The following is a 15,258-nucleotide window of genomic DNA, read 5'->3' on the forward strand; positions in this document are numbered from 1 at the left end:
ATTCTCGAACAACTCTATGAGGGATCATCTGCGCATTTGCAAAGGCAAGTGCAGTGAGTGTGAGAAAACTGGTGCTCTGTGCATCTAGAAATCATCAAATAGCTGCTGTGACGGCTGCGACACACGTGGATATGAGTGTGCCAACTTCTCCCATGAGGACCGCGTCATACTGAATGACTTCAAGGTCTGCCACTTTCTATTTTTCTTCTCAGCCCATGCTGACAGGCATTCCATCATATCGTCTATTCCAGCTCAATAGTACCAGGAGGCTTTGAAGTTCTAGCAAGACTGTATTAGCACCAAGCTCGAGATTCATAGGGGCCATCAGTTTCTTACAAATCATAGACAACACGGGACACACCATCTACCTGGTTGCAAATGGCACGCGCAACATCCTAGGTAAGTGATTAGTACGCGAAAGAACGATACAAGGGCTGGGTGATTTACCCCGAGGAAGGAGTTGTCAAAGTTAAACACCTCGGCGCTCATGAAGTCTTTGGTACGAACAGCGCGGAGGATTACGATGTAACCCCAAACGCGCTGATCACCAAAAACACCAACACTACGGCTAGTATCAAGACCAGCAAAGGCTTGGGACATCTAGGAGGGTATGTTTAGCTTGTACCCATCTTGGCCTGTGTGACGCGTCCTACCTGGTCGTAAAGGCCAGCCTCCTTGATCATGTTGATGAAGATGTGGTCAGCCTTGCGGGCGATCTCAACTCGCTCCTGGGTAACGTCGCCGAGAATCCTGATGGCAATTCCCGGTCTGCATTCGATTTAGTTAGCAGACGCTTCAAAGCTGGAGGGTGATCAACATACCCGGGGAATGGGTGCCTGTTTACCAGCGACTCGTGGATGCCGAGTTGCCGACCAATTGCCCTCACTTCATCTTTCTGTGCAGTCTTGTTAGCTCCATGACCGGGCGTAGTTAAGACAAGGACAAGACTCACGAATAAAAGTCTAAGCGGCTCGATAAGCTGTGATAGGAGTCATGTCAGATTTCACGGCGTCATGAAAGATATAAGTGTACTTACACGCAAACCTTGCTAAATGAGCCGTCTTGGTCAGTGTGATCAAACTTGGCTAATCAGTGTTCGACTTACGCCCTTCATCATTCGCTCAGGCAAACCGCCGACGTTGTGGTGAGCTATCTCTAGTCAGCTGGTGTCCGCTTCCTACACGACTTTGTCGAGCTGCATCAACTTACTCTTGATTGTTGCCGAAGGACCTCTCCATGAGAGCGACTCGATGCTGAAGTGCTATTAGCTTGAACTCAGCACTTCAAGCTCAAAAATGACTTACACATCAGGGTATAGTGTCCCTTGCAAGAACCACTCCACCCTCCCGGAATTCGGTGTGTTTTCTGCTTCTTTCTCGATCCTGATGGCCTCTTGCTCAAACACATCGATGACTTTGGTGTAGTCAGCATCACTGTCGCGAACCCATCCAAGATAACTTACATGTCGACCCAATGATCTTTCGCTTCTTTTCGGGATCGGAAACACCCTCAAGACGACTCAAGAACAGCTCGCCGGCCTCGACAACATGGAGGTTGATACCGAGGTGGTCTCTGAGATTCTTCTTGACCTCCTCGAACTCGTTGAGGCGCATACAGCCGTTGTTGACACCGATCGCGTGGAAGCGGTCCCCAATGGCTTCACGCATCAAAGTCGCTCCAACAGTGCTGTCGACACCACCACTTACGCCACCAATGACGAGAGCTTTGGGACCAACGAGTTCCCGGATGCGAGCGATCTCGAGCTCAACAAAGTTGCCCATTTTCCAGTTTGGTTTAGCTCCGCAGATGTTGACGCTGAAGTTCTGCAGGAGATCGGTTCCACGGGGGGTCTAGATCCGAATGTCAGAGGGAGTTCAAATGTAAGGCCTTGAGGGGACGAACGTGTTCGAGCTCAGGATGAAATTGGACACCTAGTCACTTTGTTAGCATCCTCCCTTACTGAGCTACAAGAAGACAAACCAAAGATAGGCTTCTCCTTGTGGGCGATGCCGGCGAACTCTGAGTTCTTGGTGGCAGCAATGACCACAAAGTCCTTAGGCAAGCTGATTAGCTTGTCAAAGTGGGACATGAAGACAGAAATTCCGTCTCCCAACCCGGCGAAAAGCCTGTCGGCATGACTGTTGACTTTGGTGATGGTGACATCCGCGTGGCCATACTCTATGGGGAAGGGTCAGAAGTAATTTCAGATTGTTTTTCAAACGTTACAAACCTCGTGCCTCTCCGCGAACAACATTCTTTGAGTCGATTCGCCAAGCGATCTCCTGGCAACCATAGCTGGGGTCAATAATATTAGTACCATGGCGTGTATCGATGCATGTTGGAGCAAGCCGTACCAAATACCACTGTACATCCGTGTTAATCTAGGTTCAGGGACTTAAGGGAAGGGTAGAAAACACTCACAGAATGGGTACATCGAGTTCAAAAGCACCAGGATCAACATCTACACACATGAGTACATGCAACAGGACGTTTGGGAGACGAAAACCATACGGGGTGAACCCTCGTCATAGACAGAGGAAGGGCCTAGTAGCTCAGTCAGACCTCAGCACAAGTCATACATCACGAGATTTCACACCTCCGGAGAAGATAATTCCTTTGGGCTTCCATGACAGCTCAGCGACCTTAGTGGTACACGGAAGTAGCTCAGCGAAGACGCCGAGAGCGCGAAGCCGTCGCAGAATAAGATGGCTAGTTTGTGAGCCAAAGTCGAGCACCAGGATGGTCTGGAAAGACAGGGTCAGCTAGTCCATTCTTCTTGCGACTGTACATCGACTGCCCCTGCACGCTTTGTCTGGGGTGCCTCAAAGCTCTAATTCTAGGCTTCTACAGGGTAGTGGCGGTACGTACGTCGAAGTTCTTATGAGGCACCTCGTCCTCAAGAGTGGAAGCCATTGTGATCTTTCAGCGGCGTATCGAGCAGATTGGTGGCATTCGCAAAGTTGTCTTCGTGCTGAAGAAAAAAAGAACGACCCCTCCACCCCTCCATCTCAGTGCTCGACTTAGGCTTATCTTATCGGGTTTATCAGCTGCGGGGCTAATCTCTTTCGGGTAAGTGGGTAACCACGGACGGTAAGTGACTCAAATGCAAACGGTGCGCCTAATGATGATGAATGGTGTGTGTACCGCCCTCTGTCCAAGCAAATGCAAATAAAATTTTGATAACTCAATTCATAGCCCTAATAATTGCGCTGAATTGAAGGCCCTGACTACACTGTTACCTGGTGTTTTATTTTTTTGCTTCCTTTCTTTTTGGTTCTTGATGTTATTGACATCTCCTCCCAGGCTTGACTGGGAGAGTGATGAATCCATCTTAGGACATGGAAACCGAGCTTGTCATGAGCAATGATCCAACCCAACGTCAAAAAAACAGGATAGAGCACTCTGAGGAAATAATAGATAGCACATTGAAACGAATCCGGCATAGTTCTTCCAACCTCATACATGACATTCTTTCTCCAGCGACCACAACTCCGTTAAACCCCCCACTCCAACCTATCATGCCCAGTCCTCATAATCACTCAATCAAATACATCCGTGGCGAATCGCTCATTGCGATGCTTCTCAAACCATTCGCGTGCCTTTTCTTCTGTTGAAACACACTTCATGTGCTCCTCTGACCACTCCATGACGAGACGGACACAAACACCTTCCACAGCCTTGCCAACCTCCCGGCTTCCGCAGATGTACACCTTGGCGCCCTGATCCCACAACTTGAACACGTCGGCGCGGTCGTGATAGAGCCTGTCCTGCACGTACTTGCATCCCTCTGACTTGTCTGTCGCTCGGGAGTAGGCCCGTCGTACCGAAACTGCCCCCATCTTCTCCCAGCGATCGAATTCATCAGCATAGAGGTCGTCGATATCGGGGTTGCGGCAGCCGAAGAAGAGCATGGCTGGTGCGAGGTTTCGTCCCGCAGCAAGCATGGCGGCCCGCTCTTGCATAAAACCACGGAACGGCGCGAGGCCAGTACCAGCCGCAATGCAGATAAGTGGCGTGTTTTCGGCATCACTTGGGAGATGGAAAGCTGCAACTGAAGGACGGACTGAGACGTGAAGCTTTTCTCCAGGGGAAAGTGACGACAAGAAGTGCGTTGCAACACCGACATGGCGACCCTGGCCAGAAAGTGATGGTGCGTCGAGCAGAGAATACGTAAGTGTGAGCTTGGAAGAGTTTGCAAGCGGAGAAGACGAGATAGAGCTGGATGAGTTAGTCAAGGATCCTTCAAGAGGAGAGAGAATGTTGACTTACTATTGACGGACCCTCATCGGAGGCAACATGGCAAGATATGAGCTGATAGGGAGGGCGACGGCCGGGTACTTCTCAAGGAGATCAAGGACCGACACCTTCTTGGCCGAAATTTCCTCAGCGTATGCATCCCCAGTAAGCTTTTCAAGCTCCTCAATAATAGCCTTGTCTTCGGTGGCTTCGACCAAGGCAAGAATGTTCTATTTATCATGTTAGCAAATATCCATGGCCAAGGTTTTGACAATTCTTACCCTCTTCGTTGCCGGCTGCGATAACTCTACATACGCACTGAAGACGTCATACGCAGAGATTTCTGTATTCGTTGGGAGAGTGGTTGGTCCATCTGAGTGAATCTTGAGGAAGACATCCCAAGCGAGCTTGAATCGGCGAAAGACGCGTCCGACAGTGGTCTTGGGGTTCAGGGGCAAGATGGCCAGATAGTCGCCGGCCTTGTATGTCATACCCGTGGGGAGCTGGATCTCGATGTTCTTCTTGGGAGGCCCCGACGCGGTAAGGGTTTTCTCCGAAACCACCAAGGCTTCTTCAACGTCTTGTCGAAGTCTCGTTTTTCTCGGAGTCGACAGTTCCACTAGCAAGCCTCGCTGTGAGCTAGCTTTGCCATCGACCTCATCATCTCCGTACTTCTCCTTCAAAGCAGGCCAGAGGATTTCGTCTTCCCATGCCTCAAAGTCACTAAACATGTCGCTGACTGCGGCATCAGCACTGCCCATGGGGACAAGGCGAGTTCCGCCCCTCTTCTCCAGAGTTGCATCCACGAGCTTGGGAATTCGGTGGAACGTCTCAACCCAGTCATGGTGGCCACATGCGAAAACGGCGTAGGAAACCTTTTCCATCTCCTGTCCACTCAGTCGTTCCATCCAGTTGATGAAATGAGCAGCGTTGGAGGGGGGCTGGCCCTCATAGGACGCAGTGACAATGACAACCGGATGATCTTCAGGCAGGTTCTGTTTGGCCTGGTCCAGAGGGCCAATGTTCTTAGCAGCGAAGCCATGGTCTGGCGCATCTGAGGCCAACCGTTGAGCAAGGGCTTCGCAAGTGCCGCTGTTGGAGCCATAGTAGATTGAGATGGGCTTTCCGCCGGCCCCCTCAGCACCAGAAGCTGCAGAAGCCTTGGTACCCGAAGTTGCATGACTATGGCCGCCTCGGCCAGCCAAGGCATGCTCGAGTTCAGTCGGCGTCATGCCGTGCCGAAGAGTTGCTCGCATGTTGAAGTGTTTTGGTTTGATTGTCAACGTCTCCTGTATCTGGAGCTGGTAGTTGGAATCATCCATGGTAAAGTTGAAGTTCTGCAAGAGCATTGCCAAGGCGAGAAGGGCCTCCTGCCAGGCGAAGGGTCTTCCAATACAGGCACGTTTGCCATTTCCGAAAGGCTTCCAGCAATTGGAGTGCTCCTTTTGTAGCCTCTCGAAATTCTCGTCTAGCATTCTCTCAGGGCGGAATGCTTCGGCGTCTTCGCCGTAGACGACAGGGTCGAGATGAGCTTTAGATAGCATGCAAGACACGATTTCCCCTTCTTAACGAGGTACTTGCCTCCCAGCAACGTATCTTCAATGGCCTCAACACCAAATCCGGGGATTGGAGAATTGAGTCGCAGCGTTTCTCTTAGGATCTAGGAAACAATTAGCAAGTCACAAAGAAAACGACTCCTTGGGAACCTACAGCAGAAAGGTATGGGAGCTTGGTGAGATGCTCAACAGTGATGGGACCACGGCCAATGACTTGGTCGACTTCTTGCTGTGCTTTCTCATAGGCCTCTGGGTGCTTGAGTAGGTTGTAAAAAGAGAATGCCAGTGTACCCGAGGTCGTCTCATGGCCAGCAATCAGGAATGTGACGAGCTGATTGCCAATGTTTTCGTCCGAGAGCTTCTCGCCAGTCTGGGGGTCAACCCCCTCAAGCATGGCAGTGAGCAGGTCCTTTCGATCGTTGGGCCTCTCCTTCCGGTTGGCCACAACTTCAGCGGCCAGGTCCTTCATGACCTTGATGTCGGCAAAGAACTTCTCATTTGCTGCACGGTAGAGAAAGTTGGGGGCAAAGGTCGGGCGTCTGTTTCTTACACCAGACTCAGTAAGGAAGTCTCCCATGGCCTGAATGAATGGGTGCAGCTCCTCGCGGTAATATGAGTTGAAGCGAAAGCCCATGGAGCAAAGGGCAAGAGTGTCGAGGGCGAGACGGGTAAAATCATCCGAGGCGTTGATGGGAGTTTGAGGACCGTGGCGAGCAAACTTCATGCACATCTGGGTAGCTATGTCATGCATCTCATCAAACATGCTGCGGATGGAGAGTGGTCCAAAGGCAGGGAGCAGGATTCGATGCGCTTTGCCCCAGTTTGGCTCATCATTGTAAGCCGTAAAGAGGCCATCGTGAACGCCTTCTCGAACAGTCTGTTTGCATCGTGTCAATGGGAGTTTTGGCGCCAAGATCAAGTCTACTCACGCCCAGGACAGACTTGAGCGTCTTCTGGAATCTCTTTTCGTCACAGAGCTCGTTGACAAAGGCATTGGATGATGCAAAGATGGGAGACTTGCCAGGTAGGCGTAGTCTGAAGATGGGGCCTTGAGGGGGTCAGTTTTTGGTTCCCTAAGAGTAAGTATAAGCGTACCATAGGTATCGGCCAGGCGTTTCAAGTCAGCCAACGGGCTGGTGGTGAACTCGCCCAAGTTTCCAATGAGGGGATACCCAGGGGGTTCCGGAATAGGAACAGACTCGGCCATGATGACGATTTGAGGTGAAGAGCGATGGAGATGTGGTGATGAAGATTTTGGCGGCGATCACATGAAACACCACGAAAGTGCGGAGAGAAGGTGCTTCGTCGTTGTCCTTTCCCACTTATTCAAGGTCCGCGCGTAGCTGAAGATCTGGAAGGAACACCCTGAATCCTGTCGAAAGGAAAGAATGCCACGAGACAATGGCTCGTTTAAATAAAAGATGGATGAGAGAATCAATAATAGAGAAAAGAATTGATACTACTGAGTTGATTGACCTTTATCTGACCTGCGTAAGGATCAACGTAACCGAGCACCTTAATGGATCCTCCTTTATACTTTCCGCCTACTTCACTTTGCGTCATACAAGGACGGATTTGGGAGGCCAAGAAGTCAAGGCGACGCAATGCGCCGCCATCTTTGTCTCGCGAATCCCGACCGGACACGGGGGTCATCGTCTCAGGCAGTCCGCTGCTACAGGACAGCTACAGCTGCAGCTGCAGCAATTCTGCCTGCCTGCATCACCGCCGTTACATCCGTCTTGCAGCAGAGCCACAGGCGGCAAGTCCCCCTGGCCAATGATCGACGTCGCGTTTAAGATTGTCGCTGTCTCGCTGTTCGCGATGCCTCGGCATGTCCCATTTTTCGCGCAGCGGGGAGGCGGGCCACATGGGTCCTCCGACCAAGGGCGCCACAGTCCGGGGCCGGAGCCGAGGCGCGCACCCTCTTCATATGTGGCGGTGTCAAGAATCTATCCGAGCGGGCAATTACAACCAATCATGTATTTGCAATAAGTGCCGATCTCTCTTCTTACAGACATTCTTCCACTCTTCCACAATTATTCTCCATCGGCTTTCGTCTCTCCCACGCTCCGACCGCCGCGGCCGGAGTTTGACATTTCATCAAAAAGTCCGTTCTTCAAACACCAACCAAAGAATGAAATATTAAACTGGGTCCGTTTCCCCAATGTGTATCAACTCCAACTCAACCTCACAACAGTTTATGCCCTCCCATCTTAGTAGTTAGGAGACTCATAGCTGGGAGGGTTGTAAGGGTTTGAAGGGGGGTTGTATGGAGATGGAGGGTTGTAGGGAGAGGGAGGGTTGTAAGGAGAAGGAGGCTGGTAGGGAGGAGAGCTTGGCTGGGTCGAAGTAGTCGTGGCCTTGGAGCTCTCGGCCGTAGTCGTAGTCTCGGCGGCAGTAGTTGTGGTCTCAACAGCAGTGGTAGTAGTCTCGACGGCCGTGGTGGTAGTCTCAGCAGCGGATGTGGTGCTAGTAGACAAGGTGGTGGTGACCTTGGCCTCGGTGGTGCTGGTCGAGCCCTCGGCGGTAGTGCTGGTCGTGGGAACGGTAGAAACGCCAGTAGAGGTGAGCGTGGCCGTGGTCGAAACCTCAGTCGAGCTGCTCTTGTTGGGAGGGTAGCAAGGGCTGGCCTGGACCCCAGACATGGCCAGAGCAGCCAGAGTGACAAAGAAAGTCTTGGAAGAAACCATTGTGAAAATGAGTGTAAGGGTCGAGCTTGGAAAGAGTGTAAGGAGTTGGATTGCTCGTTGAGAGACAACCTCCAGAGTTCTCCGGCTGTCACGGCCTCCTCTTATACCCGTCGTCTCCTTTTGACAAGAATCCGGTACGCCTCTCCCGCTGTGCGGAAGCTGTCAAACAACGCCTCAGAAGGACTACCGACAGGGCTAGCCTACGGTGGCGTGGAACCGAAATGGATCCCTTAAGTGTCCGAGTCCTCAAGAACGATACGAAAGGGCAAGTCGTGAAGCAGTATACGGACTAGCCTCATCGAATCCGACAAGGCCCAAGATTAGACAGAAGCAACTGAGTGGGTTTCCGTCTACACTAACCAGACGGCGCCGCGAATAAGAAGCCTGGTTCGGATATAGCATTCGTCCCAACAAAGTTCCCGTCGTCAAAAAGGCCCAATCTTGTTATACGAAATCCGATGCATCCAACAGGGGAAATTGCATCTGAACCCCCCATCCACTGACTCGTGCCGTTGAGATCTAAACCACCCGAGGGATCCATCCTAACTGAGACCTGGGTCCACCTGCCCGCTTGAAACAAAACGCAGTGATATCACAAACAAGGCTTCAACTTGCATGTGCTGTAGGTGCAAGGGACGAGACGAAGCACGGCACTTGTTGCCGAATCAGCCTTGCGAATCGACAACTTCCTCATCTCCCGAGATGGAGTCGCGAAGGGTGATGCTCCACAAGTTGCCTCTGCTGCTTGCCGGTTCTCGACTTGTAAGCATTCTGTAACTGGAATACGATCACATTCGCAATTGTGACTGCTGGTCTATTTTTGTAAACATGTTCCTCTAGCCAGAGTTTGTTCTCTTTAATTTCCGATGCTTCCATGTTCCCTCTTCATCAACTCGCCTCACAACTGAGTTCACGTATTCTCACTTTCCAAAGCGCATTCATAGCCATTGGTCAATGAAAAACAGTTGTCCGCACAAAAGCAATCTTCTTCTCAACCTGTGGAACCACCGGTTATCTCTTGTCATCTTCTCTTTGGAGATCTCGCTTAAGCCGATGGCATAATGGGGAGTCTGCCTCCCACACACAGGCTATCGGAGGGTTTTCCCCAGCGACATGGAGGCCTGAACGGGGCCATGAAGGTATAACCGGTTTGAGTTTAAAAGGCTTCATGCAGAAGTTCGTATTTGTGAACATGTCCAACGCGTGTCCCCTGCCTTCACACGACTTATCGAGAGGCGCTAACCTCGCGTTTCAGGAAGCACAGCTCATGTAGGTTGAGGCCACACACTTAACCTTCTTCAGCTAAAAGGTGTGGATGGAGAGCTAGGGGTAACTCGTATAGATCTGTAGACGTCCAATGCTACCAATACGAAAGGTAAGGACCGACATCCAACATCATTTGTTCATTATCCTGGGTTTCACACTATCCTTTAGCACACACTAAACAGACATTCATGTCAAGAATCAGGACAATAGCAATCTTCGTTTCAATGTGGGTATCCCTAATCTTGATTCGTTCGTTCATTCAACCAACCACCAATGCCGCTCGCGGCTCACTACCAAGCCTGTCCGCTCCCCGTTCCTGTCCTATCGATCCTCTAACATGATTCTCTATCCCATACATAAACCAACAGGGGGCCTGTTATCTTTCTTCAGGCCCCTCTCCAAAAGTCCCAAGCCTCGTGGCCGAGTCGTCTAGGAACGTGACGCTGAGATGCCGAGTGCTCAGCGACTACCATCATCGGGTGTTGTGCTACCCCGTAAACCCGTCAACCAAAGAATGCGAAGAATTAGTTCATCCGGAATCGCATCCAGAGCAATTCCTAAGCGGAAGGGCGATTCATAGCCCTACTGTCGTCTTCCGTCGCGCGACGATCCATTACCGGAGCCGCTGCCGAACCGATCACGGAGCCAGCTTATGGGCCCGTGGCCTTGTCGCCGTTGATCCGAATCTTCCGTCCGCCGACTGCTCTCTGAAGGACTTCTCTGCCTCATCCGCGCTCCATGCTCACCAGGGGCCGTCGCTCGGGGGCTTGTGGGAGAGTGCGAACTACGCCTCTGCATACGAGAGGTATCATAACTGAATCCAGATGATGTTCCCCGATCTCGATCTCGGTCACGATCACGCTCCCGCTCTCGTTGCATCGACGAGATATTCCGTAAAGCCTCGTTCAGACGACTTTGACTCTGGCTTGGAGGGCGTGAGTATCGAACAGGCCTTGATGGGGGACCACCAGCATTCTCAGCGGATCCTCCCCAACCGGGTGAGCCCCCAGAAAACCAGCCCGAACCTCCTCCAAATCCAGGGGGTGGTCCAAATGGACTCGGCCGACCTGAGCTCTGTCCCGACGGCGGTCCCTGAGGTCGGTTGCTGCTATTGTTGCCACTATTGTTGTTGTTGCTGGCGTTATTGTTATTGCCGCTGCGATCATTCTTTTCGATCGGAGTGCGGCAAATCGGACAAGTGTTGTGCTCCTTCAACCACAGAACAACGCAATCCTCGTGGAACCAATGCTTACATGGCAGGAATGTAGCCATGTCACCCTCCTTCATTTCGTCAATGCAGATGGTACATTCAGCCTTTCCCTCAGTTCCCAGCATCTCCTTATTCACTGGTTTCCGCTCCAAGTTCCGGAGAGCTTCTTCTGTGGCTGGCGGAGCGGCATTTGACTGAGGGTTTGCCTCCATCAGTCCGGTAATGATCCGATCCAGAGCCTCTTGAGAGTAGACAGCATCGCCAGCCATGGCATTCGCGGGGTTAAGGAGGCTTAGAATGTCATGCAGGCTTCGAGCGAACCCAGGAGGTGGTCCTCCCCAGGCCCTTCATCGCCTCCTTGGTTGCCCTCACCCGGTGGCCCAATATCACGCATCATATTTGAGAAGAGCCTGGCACGTTGGTTAGCTCCTATTGTCATGGTCACAGCCATGACCCGTAGGCCGTTTGGTCCCTGGGGGCGACTTGGAGGGGGTTGTGCGTACATTTGGAATGGGTCGGCGCCTTGCATGGGAGGACCACCTCGCGATCCGTGGATCGGTCCTGACACAATGGTCACAGATGTTGTGCCGCCCCCAAAGGGCCCAGAAGTGAAGGTTGTCCGGTGTATGCGGGGTGCAAAGGGGTCATGATCGCCAGGTCGTTCACCGGGACTTGAAGGAAATGAGCCACCGGGTCCACCGGGTCTTCGAGAGGGAGCAAACCCCTGGATCATGTCGAGGAAACGCTCGAGAACTGGGTCGACAGCAGGATTATGGTGGTGCGGGTCCGGGCCATCCCGAACGCTGCGCCGAAAGCCAAAGCCATGCGGCCCGAGGTGCTCATCGATATTGCCCTCTTCCGGATCGGAGTCGTCATCGTGGTATCGAAACGGGCCAATTTCAGGCGAGGTGGAGGCAGAAGAACGGTGTTCAAGGTCGCGAGGATCGTTGTCGGGATCGATCTGGGCATTCAGTGAGCAGTCTGGATAGTGCAGCAAGGACGGGTAGCATACAATCTCGGTGATCTCCCCATGACACTCCGGACACGTCAAGCCGTGATCGTCACGATACCACTCGTTGGAGCAGGCGTGGCAGAATACAACCTCGCGGCCTGCGGTTGCATCGAGGTGGACATGGTGCTCGCCTTGCGAAGCCATCTGCGCTTGGCTGCGTTGGTACGCAGTCAAGGCACTCAAACCAAGGCCGACAGCAAGGCCAGCGAGGCGAAAAGCGCGAGAAGCCAGACTGAAAGATGAGCTTGCGAATCGAGTACCGAAATAGATGGAAGCCGAGTGTGGTGAGAGCGGTCGCAATAGGTCTTGCGTAAGTCGATGGTCGAGAAGCGTTGGGGATTAGTAACGCAGGCCGGAGGAAGGGTATCGGTTCATAAGGCGGGGGAAGTAGAATCGAGGAATTAAGAAGGCGATATAGGTGAGAAAGAAAGGGTATCAAAAGATCCGATTTCCAGTCCAGACAGGGCTGCTAGAGCGTGGAGGTGTAGTCGACGTAAGGTTGGAAACGGTGATGTTAGAGCGGTGGCGAGGAGGCGACCCAAGCAGGTAAAGGTGCCAGTGAGTGATGCGCTGCCAGCAAGACCCAGATGAGCTAAGACAGGCTAGCACATGGATTCCCGCAGACACAACAAGAGGTGCTGCAGGGTGTGCAAGGCATGTAGAGATGGAGGAAGATCCCAATACTTTTTTGTAGGAGGAGAGAGAGAAACAAAATGATAGGTGGTATCAAGCTTTTAGGTATTCGGTGATCAAGTTGTTTTGGAAGACAATGGATGCCGGAGGAAGATCGGAGCCTCGTTTCGTTTGGAGATGACGACGAGCCTGAGGTTTCCCCGCGCATGGACCTTCAGAGCAGAGCAAACGAGGCCACGGTCAACAAGACAACAGCCCTGCAAATAGGTATTTCGTTTGAGGTGAAGAGAGGGGGGAACTGCACATAAAACATCGCTTCTGCAAGCAGCCAACGAGGCAGCTTCTACGAGTCCATGACGGCGGAGCAAACAGGTTCTAGATGCCCGCCGTCGGGTGCCGTCAACCACACAGTTCGCCGACTGCCAGCTGGTGTACCGAGCTTGGGGCCGGTAGTACCTCAGTGGCAGCGGGACAAAGTGGGGGAGGACAGCTTAATCCTTGCCCTGACGAAGTACCCCTGGACCCTGAGACTTGTACCTGGCCTGGTTCGTCCATGTGGTTCACTGTGGTTCACTGAAGTAGGCTGGCTCTGCACTGCCCCCCACCACGACTTGTCTTGAAAGGAGCCTCACGGTCCAATGATTCACAGCCGACCTATGCTAGTTGCGCTCGTTTCTTCGGTATGTCATGTGCAAGGCTCTGCATGAATGAGTGATTATCGGGCATATGCAGTGCCTAAGGCACTCTACCAGGGCGCGCAAGATGGGCTGTGTCAGAACATGCACAAGGCTATGGCTTCCCGTTATCGCGAGGTGCATTAGGTAGTCAGGCTGGAATTCAGTTTGGTGTAACAGTTGGGAGTTGGGCAATCAGAGTTACAACTTCCGAGGGTGTCCAGGATATCTGGATGATGCAATAAGTACTTAAGTGGCCGGGTTCAAAGTTTAAACATCGATAGCCGTTGGCGAGTTGTTTGGTTATCACCCATGATTCATTCGAATGTAAGTGACATGGTTCTATCACAAGTCAGAATTGCTCTGTCTAATTCCGTTCCCCACTTGAATAACCCATATCTGAATCCTCTATATAGAAACAGAGAGTATACCTCCTGCATGATGTGCCCATCCCGCCATAGGGCTGTCCAATAAGGAATCCATATGTAAGGCTGTTTGTTGTTCAAGTGGCTTAGGGGCTTGTTCGTAGATTTCCTCAAGTTACAAACGGATGGTTGTGGATGTCGCCCAATATTGGTAGGCTGTGCCTGAGTAATACAACGTACACCATGAAGATATCCATTAGTTCAAGAACAGCTCAGAAAACACATTCTGTGAAGGTGGTTTAATTCTCCAATTCACAATCTTAGTATCACTACAACCGTCAACTATGCCTTGAATCTGCCTTGCAAATCTATTTCCTCTACAAGCAAATGGGTTGCTGAGATTCCCAGGAGGGTCACATTGAAACACACCTTGTGAATAGTTGTGCAAGGAGTGCTGATTGCATCTCGGCACTTGATTTCGAGGGAGGGGTGCAGAAGCGTGGGTAGTGAGGGATTGTACCATAGGTACTTCAAAGCCAAGATTTGCAAAGATATCAGCCCCAACTCCTGTGGTCAAGTCAGGAAAGGAGCAAGTGCATCTCAATACTGGAGGTAAAAGTGAAGAGCTCAGGGCAATTTGTGTTCCAATGCCAAAGCAACCGTCCCGGAAATGAGACGGCTTTACGCATCACCATAAGCACATTTAGAGATGTTCTGATTTGCCCATCAACTCGATGACAGAAAAGCGATTCTACGAGCAGTTGGCCTCAAAACGGAGTAATTCGTAGCCTGAGATGTGATCCAGCAAGTATATTGACTGTTCAACGGCATCTGTTCAGTCAGTCAATCTTGGCTAGAGGCTCTACAAGCTAGATTGCCGGTTACCCATGACGAAGTGTCGCAATTCAAGGAAACATCACAGAAGGACCACGGCATGAGCGCTTCTCTTTCAAAACATGAGGTTGTTCATCTGCCGCGGGAATTTATACACAGTGCCTTTATATCCGGCCTCTAAGAGCTCTTTTCCGCCTTCTCCGCATCCTCCTTGTCCCATTGAACCAGCTGCTTCGACCAGCTATACCCATCACGTCAGTATCCCGAAGAGATAAAACTCATCTATCGAGTCATGAAGGAGTTCGAAACGTACCGTCGGCTGGCGTACCACTGTCCGGGCTCGGGCCTGTGCGCCCAGGTTTCTCGCTCGGCGCTGAACTTCCAGGTCACGGCGACGATGCCGGCCATGACGACGCCGGCAATCAGAGTGTTGGCTCGCCAGTTGGAAGGCTGCGCGTACCAACCACCGGCCGGGGACCAGACGTGCTTGGGGTAGCTGTTGGGAACGGGGTCAGAATCGCTCGATCTCGGTGCCGTCGTCTCGGTCGGGAGGTCAACTTACGGGACTTTTCCGCCGCCGCCCTAGGTCAATTGTCAGCGCCGTATCATCGGTCTAGGTGAGGAGTTCACATACCATCTTGAATCACTTGACAATGGACGTTGAGAAAGGGGTAGAGAGCGCAATTGCGACGTTGAATTGGTTGTCGTGAGGTCCCGGTTCGACAGATGAGGTCCCGTCAAGGCTGGCCCGCGGCCCGCCCAGGCGAGAGGCATACCCGGGC

The 15,258-nt window shown here is 52.0% G+C and overlaps 6 protein-coding genes across 6 annotated transcripts; all 6 read right to left on the minus strand.

Moving 5' to 3' along the window:
* Positions 1 to 242: 242 nt before the first annotated feature.
* Positions 243 to 2,913, minus strand: MRS44_014531 (uncharacterized protein; the record flags this gene model as incomplete). The annotated part of the gene is made up of 19 exons (XM_065618445.1): positions 243 to 288; positions 337 to 395; positions 448 to 600; positions 654 to 768; positions 822 to 895; positions 953 to 979; positions 1,037 to 1,048; positions 1,106 to 1,149; positions 1,210 to 1,253; positions 1,305 to 1,413; positions 1,463 to 1,850; positions 1,903 to 1,931; positions 1,981 to 2,178; positions 2,231 to 2,295; positions 2,355 to 2,363; positions 2,422 to 2,461; positions 2,512 to 2,544; positions 2,597 to 2,744; positions 2,869 to 2,913. The coding sequence occupies 19 exons, from the start codon at positions 2,911 to 2,913 to the stop codon at positions 243 to 245; spliced, it is 1,638 nt and encodes a 545-aa protein (XP_065474517.1).
* A 626-nt stretch (positions 2,914 to 3,539) lies between these two features.
* On the minus strand, positions 3,540 to 6,999 carry MRS44_014532 (uncharacterized protein; the record flags this gene model as incomplete). The annotated part of the gene is made up of 7 exons (XM_065618446.1): positions 3,540 to 4,218; positions 4,270 to 4,466; positions 4,518 to 5,797; positions 5,851 to 5,896; positions 5,947 to 6,669; positions 6,722 to 6,840; positions 6,888 to 6,999. The coding sequence occupies 7 exons, from the start codon at positions 6,997 to 6,999 to the stop codon at positions 3,540 to 3,542; spliced, it is 3,156 nt and encodes a 1,051-aa protein (XP_065474518.1).
* Positions 7,000 to 8,005: 1,006 nt separating this feature from the next.
* On the minus strand, positions 8,006 to 8,482 carry MRS44_014533 (uncharacterized protein; the record flags this gene model as incomplete). Its single annotated transcript, XM_046284734.2, has 1 exon — positions 8,006 to 8,482. One exon carries the CDS (start codon positions 8,480 to 8,482, stop codon positions 8,006 to 8,008), a length of 477 nt encoding a protein of 158 aa, XP_046127337.1.
* Positions 8,483 to 10,330: 1,848 nt separating this feature from the next.
* MRS44_014534 (uncharacterized protein) lies at positions 10,331 to 11,227 on the minus strand (the record flags this gene model as incomplete). The annotated part of the gene is made up of 1 exon (XM_046278879.2): positions 10,331 to 11,227. One exon carries the CDS (start codon positions 11,225 to 11,227, stop codon positions 10,331 to 10,333), a length of 897 nt encoding a protein of 298 aa, XP_046127336.2.
* Positions 11,228 to 11,250: 23 nt separating this feature from the next.
* On the minus strand, positions 11,251 to 12,114 carry MRS44_014535 (uncharacterized protein; the record flags this gene model as incomplete). Its single annotated transcript, XM_065618447.1, has 1 exon — positions 11,251 to 12,114. One exon carries the CDS (start codon positions 12,112 to 12,114, stop codon positions 11,251 to 11,253), a length of 864 nt encoding a protein of 287 aa, XP_065474519.1.
* A 2,539-nt stretch (positions 12,115 to 14,653) lies between these two features.
* Positions 14,654 to 15,113, minus strand: MRS44_014536 (uncharacterized protein; the record flags this gene model as incomplete). Its single annotated transcript, XM_046277293.2, has 4 exons — positions 14,654 to 14,717; positions 14,790 to 14,972; positions 15,039 to 15,058; positions 15,111 to 15,113. 4 exons carry the CDS (start codon positions 15,111 to 15,113, stop codon positions 14,654 to 14,656), a joined length of 270 nt encoding a protein of 89 aa, XP_046127335.1.
* Between the last annotated feature and the right edge of the window lie 145 nt (positions 15,114 to 15,258).

Source organism: Fusarium solani (genome assembly GCF_023522795.1).
Source record: "Fusarium solani strain SB1 chromosome Unknown bctg00000010, whole genome shotgun sequence".
In the NCBI taxonomy this organism is placed as follows: domain Eukaryota; kingdom Fungi; phylum Ascomycota; class Sordariomycetes; order Hypocreales; family Nectriaceae; genus Fusarium; species Fusarium solani.